Below are 9,999 nucleotides of genomic sequence, written 5' to 3'. Positions count from 1 at the left end.
CGGGGGACGTTTGATTTGCTTATCGATCCCGCAAAGCTTCCTTATCTCCTGGTTGGAGCTGTCTGAGCTGCCTGACCCGCTTGCTGGATGATTCACTTGCCAGCGTCTGACCATACACACTTCATCTGATATGACCTTGTCAGTTACATATCTACTGCTTGGCTTGCCGTAATCGAAGCCCGCCTGACGCGGGCCCCCTCGAGGCCAATACCCATCCCTCATCACCGCCCTATCGGCCCCGAGCTGCCATCCACACCCCGGCCTGATTCCCCCGATCGCTACTACTCTTCTCCACACCGGCTTTGGGCTTGCTCAACTTTAGCCTTCAGCTTTTCTTCAGGAATAACGAGTTGTGATGCGGCCTTTCCTAGACGATGCCAAACGGCAGTCGGAACGGGCAGACCAGAGGTTGAGTGCTAGCATGAGGCCTTTCTCTGGTCAGCGTTTGCTTTCCGATCGATTGCCGGAGCGATTTAAAGATGGCGATGACGCCCAGGTTGACTACACAGCTCCACCGCAGAACATGCGCTCCAGAGATGGCCACATGCACTATATGCAACAGTCTCTATTCTCCGTTTTAGCTGCCGTTGGCTCGAGATCTGATTTCCGTGGTCGCTTTGACGACTCGAGCGATAGCGATGGAGAAGCCGGTGAAACTCATACAAATATCGGCCTACAATCGGGATCTAGTCGGGAAGGCTCATCGGACCGACGTCGTACCGGTAGGAAGACGGACACAAACTCACGAGACGAAGCCGAGGAACGAGGACGTCGCCATCAAAGAACGAAGTCAGAGAACAAACTACTACGGAGGATACCTGGAGTTGGATCTCAGGACAAACCAGACGAGTCGCTAGCGGCTAGCGGAGCGACTCTCAAAGTACCCACGAGGCGAACGCGTAGTGCCACACCCCGGGCAGCTCCCATCCTCACTCGCATGGTACAAGCTCAGAACCGTTTCGATGTCGCCACGGAGCCCGAAAACCCGCCATCCAGGCCAGAGTCTCCGAGTCATGACCGCTCAGAGCCATCGGACTCTTCGGCTTTGTCCACGAGGCTAATGGAAATGTTTGGTTTCGAAAGGCCTGAGAAGGTTTTGGTAGAATATGCTTGTGCTCTACTGCAGAGTATGCTCCTCCAGGGATATATGTATGTCACGGAAGGACATATTTGCTTCTATGCCTACCTCCCAAAGAAGTCGACTGCAGCCATCAAGTCTGGGTTTCTCTCGAAGCGTGGCCGGAAAAATCCTAAATACAACCGCTACTGGTTTGTCCTGAAGGGTGACGTTTTATCATACTACGCCGATCCTTCAAACCTATACTTCCCCAGCGGCCATGTAGATCTTCGGTACGGAATCTCTGCGTCTCTCACGGAGACCAAGGCCCAAGGCTCTGATGTGAAAGATTTTCAAGTCACCACCGATCAGCGAACTTATCATTTCAGGGCCGATAGTGGAGCAAGTGCGAAGGAGTGGGTGAAATCTCTCCAGCAGATCATATTCCGATCCCACAACGAAGGAGACAGTGTGAAGATCGCATTTCCCGTTGAGAGTGTGATTGACTTGGAGGAGAGTCCCATGGCCGAATTTGCCGAGACCTTCAAAATCCGCGTCCTTGATAACAACGAGACCTATGCCATAGACGAGGTAATTATTCGACCTCCACATCTACCCATGCAGCTCTAACCATTTCTAGTATTTCTTCACTTTCTTCAACTCTGGTCAGGATGCCTTTAATTATTTAAAGAGCTTAGTCAATTCCTCCTCCGCGAAGAATCTATCGGATGATTCCCCCCACAAGAGTGACGACAAAGCTCAATATGGAATTAGTACCAGGGATTCGAATATAATCGCTGCCAACAGCCGACGCTTGTCTCTTCCGACAGATGATCAGTCCCCACGTGGTCGAAGCACAGGCATTGAGAACGACCCTCAAGATTCCGCAGATTCGTTTGCTGCGTCAATAGATCGAGGCACGGAATCATCGCCTATCGTCCAGTCAATCACCGAGACCAATGAATCTGCGAGTCAAATACTCAATCGAAGTGATGTCTTCCAGTCACCTACCATGCGATCACTACCGAGGCGTCCCTCTGATGTGGGTGCCGCTGGTCGGCGACGATCAGATGATACTGCTCGATCCGCATCCGCACGACTGGGCGATATGGTACGAAGGGACAGCTCGGGACTATCGAGCCCCAGCAGAAATGCAGAAGATCATCGTGTTGCTCGCGGGCCTGCAGATCAAAGGATCCCAAATTCTTCTCGGTATCCCCCTGGTGCGCCTTTGAACGATATCGTGAAAGCTGGCGCATATCCTCTCCAGCGTGCCGCTGGGTTCGCCGAATATCTCAAAAGCAGATCTAAGCAGATGAGCAGCTTGCTAGCAACGGAATCAATGGGCTATATCGAGAAGGTTTCTGGCATGTGGGCAGGGGGTCAAAAACATTATGGTGAAACTGAAGAAGTGATCCATGATGATCCGACAGTTGATCCAGAGGACAAGGAAGACGGGCTCAAGCATGGCGACCGGTTCCGAGCGCATTTCGGTCTACCTCCGACCGAACATCTCCAAGCAACATACTATGCGTACTTGACCCGGGTTCTCCCTCTATACGGAAAAATATATCTCAGTGAGAGGAAAATCTGTTTCCGGAGTCTGCTTCCCGGTACTCGCACCAAGATGATTCTACCGCTCAAAGATGTCGAGAACGTGGAGAAGGAAAAGGGCTTCCGGTTCGGCTACCACGGGCTTGTTGTCATAGTTCGCGGTCACGAGGAGCTCTTCTTTGAGTTCAATACCGCCGATGCACGAGATGACTGTGCTGTCACACTGCATCAAAATCTGGAGTCCGTCAAGTTCCTGGTGGAGTCGGGAATGCTCGCAGAGGAAGAGCGCGACCGAGTAGAGGCTGCTAAAGCGGAGCATCGCATGCTCGAAGAAGCTAGACTTGACAGTCCAGAGGAGCATGACACCCACCCAACGCTCAATGAGAGCTCGTCTGAAATCTCTCCATTTTTTGATGACCCTCGCGCCTCGATCATTAATTTCAAGCCTACCGAGTCCCTGAAGATCACTTGTCTAACCATCGGCTCTAGGGGTGATGTGCAACCCTACATTGCCTTGTGCAAGGGACTTCTCGCCGAAGGCCACAAGCCAAAGATTGCAACCCATGCTGAATTTGAGCCATGGATTCGCAGTCATGGCATTGACTTTGCTCTCGTGGACGGAGATCCTGCCGAGCTGATGCGGATCTGTGTGGAGAATGGGATGTTCACCTACTCTTTCCTTCGGGAAGCTACATCGAAGTTTAGAGGATGGATTGATGACTTGCTTTCCTCATCGTGGGCCGGTTGTCAAGGGAGTGATGTGCTGATCGAATCGCCAAGTGCAATGGCAGGCATTCATATCGCAGAGGCTCTTCGGATTCCTTATTTCCGTGGCTTTACCATGCCATGGTCAAGAACTCGCGCATACCCACATGCCTTTGCAGTACCGGAAACTCGTATGGGAGGGGCTTACAACTACATCACTTACGTGATGTTTGACAATATCTTTTGGAAAGCTATCGCAGGGCAGGTGAACCGGTGGCGCGCTAACGAGCTGGGTCTCAAACCTACTACTTTGGACAAGATGCAACAGAACAAGGTTCCATTTTTGTACAATTACTCGCCTTCCGTGGTACCACCGCCCCTCGATTATCCAGATTGGATTCGCATCACAGGCTACTGGTTCTTGAACGAAGGTTCCGACTGGACCCCGCCCGCTGAGCTCTCTGCCTTCATTGAAAGAGCTCGCGCTGATGGCAAAAAGCTTGTCTATATTGGATTTGGGTCGATAGTTGTCTCGGACCCGGCTGCTTTGACACGAACGGTTATCGAGTCGGTTCGAAAAGCGGATGTTCGATGTATTCTCTCCAAAGGATGGTCGGACCGACTGGGGGATCCTTCTAGCCAGAAGGTTGAAATTCCTCTCCCAACGGAAATTCACCAAATTCAATCGGCGCCCCACGACTGGCTTTTCTCACAGATTGACGCTGCTGCTCATCATGGAGGAGCAGGTACCACCGGAGCGAGCCTACGAGCTGGCGTTCCCACCATCATCAAGCCATTCTTCGGTGATCAGTTTTTCTTCGGGTCTCGTGTTGAAGATTTAGGTGTGGGAATCTGCATGAAGAAACTAAATGTCAGTGTCTTCTCGCGGGCACTTTGGGAGGCTACACACAGCGAGCGAATGATTGTCAAGGCTCGAAATCTGGGCATTCAGATTCGTAATGTGAGTTTTTACAGTGAGACTACTAGATATATTGCTGCTAACGCGTAAAATATAGGAGGACGGAGTTGCTACAGCGATTCAATCTCTATACAGAGATATGGAGTATGCCAAGACACTCGCACGTCAGCGTTCAATTGCCTCGTCTACGCCCTTTTCACCCACGCCTTCCGCTCAGGCCTCGCCAGATCACGACGACGACGATGTTGACGACATTGAAGAGTGGACTTTTGTCGGCGACGAGAATGAAATGGATTTTACGAAACGAATGCGTGACCTCTCTACATCAGACCGGGAGAAAGTGGCCTCGGCTATGTTCCAGTGACCTTTCTCTGCTACTTGATTGATCTTTTCTCACGTTCCTCTTTTTCTATGACTTTTTTTCTCTCATTTGGTTTGAGTGATTTTGACCGTTTAATGATGTCATGGACGCGAGTCTTCATGATTTACGAATGCATGCGTCCCTAATTATCTGGCGTTTGCGAGTTTGATCTTACGCAGATTAATTTCTTTGCTTACTCTGGGATGTTTTTGATTGAATACACCATGTTCTCCTATTTTCCAAGTTTTGTTATATCCTATAATCAGCTAGATTGTTTTCATTTCCGTGGGTTCATTCATTAGGCAATTTAAAATGCCTTTCAACCAAAGATTTCATTCCTACTTGATTGCTAGCGTCTCAAGAAAATTTGTCTTTATTATAAGATTCTTGCCAAAGAAATAACTTGCTTATTGGCGATCTACATCATAAACTTCAAATCCAAGACAACGAAGCCGAACAATAAGAAGTCACACCTCACAAGCGAGGCTGACTTCTTGGTAAAAAATAAGCTGAATTCGGGACTGGGCCAACACTGAACGTACTTGTACAATAGGTATATTTCTGTCAACCAAAAAATACTAGTAGATTAGCCTCTCACTGCTGCATGGCATGGGTGATGACGAATTTGATATTCGCACAACTCAACTCATGGTTACAGAACAACCCACAATGTAAGCCTAATCGGGAAACATGCTATCAAGGCTCTTTCAATCCAAGGTTATAAGGAGATGCAATCATTCAAAAGCACTAAGTTTGAAACAGGCGTTCAAACAAAAGGATCGTCAGTGGAATCATCGTTCCATCTATACTCCAACTCCCACGCAACGGATCGAGCATGTTCCTGAGCCTTCTCCTTGTCAAAGTTGGGCAAGACGACCTCATCCCCATTCTCACTGGGTGGTTGGACTTCACGAGATCGACTTTCGGGAGCCACATATGTCTTTGCAAGGAAAGCAAAACCCGCATCGATTCCAGCCGTAATACCTGACGACGTTAGAAACTTGCCATCGTCCACCCAACGACCTTGTCTTTTCCACTTGACATCGGGGTCTATAACAGTCAGTATTATTCATTATATATACAAGGAACCTTCTCCCGTTGTACTTACACTTTGGAGTCATTTCATCAAATATCCGCTTGTTACATGTTGCCTCGCGTCCGTTCAACCGTCCCGTCGCAGCTAGGATCAACGACCCCGTACAAACGGTAAAGACAAGTCGAGCACGATCAACCAGCTGACCGATCTTTTTGAGCAGCATTGGATCGGACAGTAGATGGATCATGCTCAGGCCACCTGGAATGAAAAGAGTGTCAAAGGGTTCGGTGTCTTTGAGGGCATCCGCGATGGACATGTTGGGCATTATTCCGATGCTGTTTTTGATGGAACATTCGAGGCCCTGTGGGGCTGCCATGGTGTGGACATTGACCAGCTCTAGGGTGTAGTAGTCGCTACGGGGAACTATGGTACCTAATGGTCCGAATAGGTCCAGGGCTTCGAAGTCATGGTAGACTAAGGCGAGGATGCGGTGTTGGAGTGGCATTGTTATCAGGTTGGGCAAATGGGAGAATTGAAGAATTAATAGTGTTGTGTGGTCTCAAGGGAAGAGACATCTTTGGAAAGTAGGTCTACAGCTTTTATAATACAGTCTAGCCTTCAACAATGGATGTTGCACCTCTCGGCAATAATGTTCACCTTGCGGAGTTGTGCGGACTTTCGGACTTTCAAGTCTTCCAACGTGGACTGGCGATTTTAGTGAAGACTAATTAATTAGTGAAAATAATTTACATTGTTAAGAGCTCAAAATCACTCATAATAGATACAGATAAAAGTCGAGTTGTCTTGCCTAAATGCAGAGCTGAAGCAAGGCTATGTTATAGGTCAGACAGAATTATAGGCAATCTTTCCTTATAAAATATAAGAAACCCATTTCAGTACTATTTCTCAAAACCACTTCCAATCATATAACAAATTAAGCCCATTCAGTGACTCCCTGCCAACCGGCACATGGTAACGGCAGTTATAGGCAAAAGCGACTTGGCCGTGGCGTCCCATTCCGCAGCAACCTTCTCCGAGAGACCATCTGGCTGTCGTGGCTGCAAATGGGTGACCTCCTTTTGTATAAAGCCGTGGCGCTCATAAAACGGAACTGCCGGCGGGGCAGCTTCAATCCATACATCCAAGCCCTTTTCATCAGCCTTTTCCAGTCCCCACTGCATAAGCAGATGACCTATCCCCAGCTTTCGATATTCTGGCAGTGTGAAAAAGCTGCCGAGTGTAGCATACGGGCCGGTTCCAGTTATTCCTAATCGATTTCGTTCTTCGCATTCGCAAAGGATTCGGAAGGATTGCTCTGCGAAGAGTCTGGCCCCTCCCTCAGGATGACGCTTGGCTAGTGACTCGATATGGTCTTTAAGATCGCTTGATCCATTCGAGATAAAGATCCACTGCGCACCACCGACGAGTTTCTCGTCGGTTTCGGACTCTTGTGAGCTAACAGCTTTGATCCACATGTCTTTCTCGTTGACGTCTGGGTTTCTTGCTCGTGCTTGCTCTTTGGCTGCGGTGTCAGCAATGGCCTTTTCGCGATCGTTGTCGATAATCGGGCAGTATAAACGGAAAATAGGTTGCAGCGGAGTCTCAAAGGCATATCTCTCTGCAGCTATCATGTCAGGGAGCTCTTCAACGGATACATCTTCCACGTTGAAGCACATGCTGACGGTATAGTTGTCGATGGAAGACACACGAGGTTCAACGAGCCCCGCGCTGGGGGATTATTGTTGACAGCCCGTTTCTGTACCAAAGGAGTTAGTCAATCCCCGCGGCTCTCGCGCGTTGACTGAGGTCAGACTGCTTATTGACAGGTGATCAAATGCTTGTTCATCACTTAACAAATTATTTTGCTTATTACCCAGGGTGGTCCTCGAAAGATACGGCTGCTAACACTCACATCATAACCTAGCTACTGGCCCGGAGACATGACATGGGATCTGTCAGAGCCGACAGCATAGTTTCGTGATCTTTGAAGTTTTTGTTTTGCTTAGAGGAAGTTTATTTCCCGTCTCTTGTTTCAGCTGCTTACTACTTATTCCTTGATCCGGGTGCCATGCATATGTTGGTCGTAGAACCATGTAAGATGCCAGAATTCTGTACGCGGACTCGCCTATCAAAGAGGCTTCAGCGTAGCACTAGATGTATCATAGCATTATTTTCCATGGACTTGTAGGAAGCATCTATGCTCATATTGGGAAAATACCCTACCGGAAACCTCAAGCCTCATTCGAGTGAAAGATCTACCACTTCTGGTACTCGAGTATTATATCAAAAGTCGTTTCATTTTAGGTATCCAGTAAATCAACTTTATCCCGTCAACCAAATACTCCAATTTCTCTATTTCGTATCATCTCCCTTCCCATCAGCCTTCTCTTTACGCCGTTGCACCACATCCCAGTTATACACCCGCGCCGTCGCAACCTCCAGAGTCTAACCAGCAAAATATTAGCTCCTAATCCATCGAGATTGCAAGGTTCCACACAAAAAGTCTCAATACATACCGTAATCTGTTCACGCAAGAACTCCAGGTCCTCCTCGCAGTGGGCAAGACTAGACTCCGCCGCCGTCAATTTCTCCGCCAGCATCTTCTCGGCCTCATCCAGCGGGTAGGCGAGCATGACATTCGCGCCGAGCCAGAGGTATACCTCCTCCATTTCGGCGGGGGAGACTGAAGCACGGGCGTAGAGGGTATCATTGAGTTCAAAGTTGGTTTCGAGGTCGGTATCTGGGTTGGCCTGCAACAAGAAAAGAAGAAAAAAGATTAGATCATTCATACCCTGGAGACATACGTCTATCTCAGTTCTAATTGTATCGCAACGTACCTCCTTGCGCAACTTCAAAAAGCGCACCATCTCCAAGGTCTTCTTGATATCGGGGATCTTCTCGCGCAGTCCCTGCCCGCGCCGCTGGGTGTTGACCTCCATGAACTGGTACTTGGAGATCATCTCCTGGAAGGAGCGGAGGGTGGGTTCGACCTCATCGCGTGAGGAGACGTAGTCGCTCACGTTATCGATGAAGGGCGCCGCGGGGATTCCGCGTGGGTTGGTTTGTGTTGTTACCGGGCTGGAATTGATGGAGGGGTTAGTTTGGACGGGGCATATTCGCGGGTGGATTGTGGTCGGGGCGGATGGGGATTTTGGAGATGAGAATTGTCTCCTTGTCTCGTGAGTTGTACAGGATCGAATTGAGTACTCACGCCTTGGATTTGGAGTCCGCCATGGCTGGGCGCTGTGGTGAAGAAGCAAAAGTGGGGAGAGAGAGCTTGCCCGAACGGAGTTTCTGGGCGGGCGGTTGGTCTCTCCGCCGGAGCTTTTGGAGCTGTTCTTTCCCATCCTCCGCAACAACAACACTGTATCCACGAGGATGGTCCAACTCACTGCGACCCGGCGCATAGTAGCAGCCCTCGAAGCTGTATCTGATTCACAGCGTTCAGAGCTCAATCTCCCCGCGACCCTACAACTCCACGAGCCGATTACACACGAGCAGCTCCTCCGTCTTGCGAAGCATCTCCAGAATGACGCCGCATATCAAGCCACCACCACCACCAGCGAGACTCGCTCTACTGTACTAAACACATTACTCCACGGGACAAAAGTCTACATCCCTCCTCCCCCAAAGAAACCCGAACCCGTACGTATCACCAATAACCACAAGCAACAACGCACTCCTCATCCCACTCTAACAACCCCCAGAGCCCGGAATACCTCGCCTCAAAAGCACACCTCCTCGCCGAAGCCGAAAAAGCAGCCTACCAGCGCCTCCTAAACCCAACCTACACACCAACCCCAGAACACGCCGACCCGCACGCCTCCTCCTCCGCAGAAGAAGACACCCTCACCCCGAGCTTAGTCTTCAACATCTTCCTCTCCGTGGTAATAACCGGATTCAGCGTATACTGGGCGCTAACCAAGTTCACCATGCCCGCTATCCTGGCGCGAACATTCTCTTCGTGGACGGGGCCGGCGATACGAGATGGGGAGGGAGGAGGGGGCGGGGGAGGAGCGTCGGATGCGGTGCGCGTGTTGATATCGTTTTTCGCGGCGTTGGCAGTGGCTGTTGCAGAGGCGTTTTTGTATGGGGCTTATCTTGAGAAGGTTTCTAGGGCGAAAGCTAGGGAGGGGAGGATCAGGGAGAGGAAGGTTTTTGTTGGGAGGGTTGAGGGGGAGGGTGAGGGTGAGAAGGGAGGGGAGAGTGTGGATGTTGATGGCCCTGTGGGTTTGGATGTGGATGAGAAGGAGGAGATTTGGGGCAAGGGAGTTAATGGGGGTGTGAGGAGGAGAGTTCGAGAGAAGTGGGAGAAGGAGAATGCGAAGGAGAATGAAGGATAATTTCATGGATTATCCTCCTTGACT

At 49.9% G+C, this 9,999-nt stretch overlaps 5 protein-coding genes across 5 annotated transcripts; 2 read left to right on the top strand and 3 right to left on the bottom strand.

Annotated features, from left to right (window-relative positions):
- Positions 1-355: 355 nt before the first annotated feature.
- atg26 (uncharacterized protein) lies at positions 356-4,599 on the top strand (the record flags this gene model as incomplete). The annotated part of the gene is made up of 3 exons (XM_056694530.1): positions 356-1,648; positions 1,698-4,277; positions 4,333-4,599. The coding sequence occupies 3 exons, from the start codon at positions 356-358 to the stop codon at positions 4,597-4,599; spliced, it is 4,140 nt and encodes a 1,379-aa protein (XP_056561259.1).
- Positions 4,600-5,362: 763 nt separating this feature from the next.
- Positions 5,363-6,137, bottom strand: N7496_001598 (DJ-1/PfpI family protein; the record flags this gene model as incomplete). The annotated part of the gene is made up of 2 exons (XM_056694529.1): positions 5,363-5,646; positions 5,705-6,137. The coding sequence occupies 2 exons, from the start codon at positions 6,135-6,137 to the stop codon at positions 5,363-5,365; spliced, it is 717 nt and encodes a 238-aa protein (XP_056561258.1).
- A 439-nt stretch (positions 6,138-6,576) lies between these two features.
- Positions 6,577-7,308, bottom strand: N7496_001597 (GNAT family N-acetyltransferase; the record flags this gene model as incomplete). Its single annotated transcript, XM_056694528.1, has 1 exon — positions 6,577-7,308. One exon carries the CDS (start codon positions 7,306-7,308, stop codon positions 6,577-6,579), a length of 732 nt encoding a protein of 243 aa, XP_056561257.1.
- A 676-nt stretch (positions 7,309-7,984) lies between these two features.
- N7496_001596 (tubulin-binding prefolding complex subunit PAC10) lies at positions 7,985-8,866 on the bottom strand (the record flags this gene model as incomplete). The annotated part of the gene is made up of 4 exons (XM_056694527.1): positions 7,985-8,077; positions 8,149-8,382; positions 8,470-8,710; positions 8,844-8,866. The coding sequence occupies 4 exons, from the start codon at positions 8,864-8,866 to the stop codon at positions 7,985-7,987; spliced, it is 591 nt and encodes a 196-aa protein (XP_056561256.1).
- Positions 8,867-9,010: 144 nt separating this feature from the next.
- On the top strand, positions 9,011-9,975 carry N7496_001595 (TMEM199/VMA12 family protein; the record flags this gene model as incomplete). The annotated part of the gene is made up of 2 exons (XM_056694526.1): positions 9,011-9,277; positions 9,340-9,975. The coding sequence occupies 2 exons, from the start codon at positions 9,011-9,013 to the stop codon at positions 9,973-9,975; spliced, it is 903 nt and encodes a 300-aa protein (XP_056561255.1).
- Between the last annotated feature and the right edge of the window lie 24 nt (positions 9,976-9,999).

This window comes from Penicillium cataractarum, assembly GCF_028827025.1.
Source record: "Penicillium cataractarum strain IBT 29864 chromosome Unknown utg000001l, whole genome shotgun sequence".
In the NCBI taxonomy this organism is placed as follows: domain Eukaryota; kingdom Fungi; phylum Ascomycota; class Eurotiomycetes; order Eurotiales; family Aspergillaceae; genus Penicillium; species Penicillium cataractarum.
The sequence above is the reverse complement of the archived record's forward strand: the minus strand, read 5'-3'. Positions and strand labels throughout refer to the sequence as shown.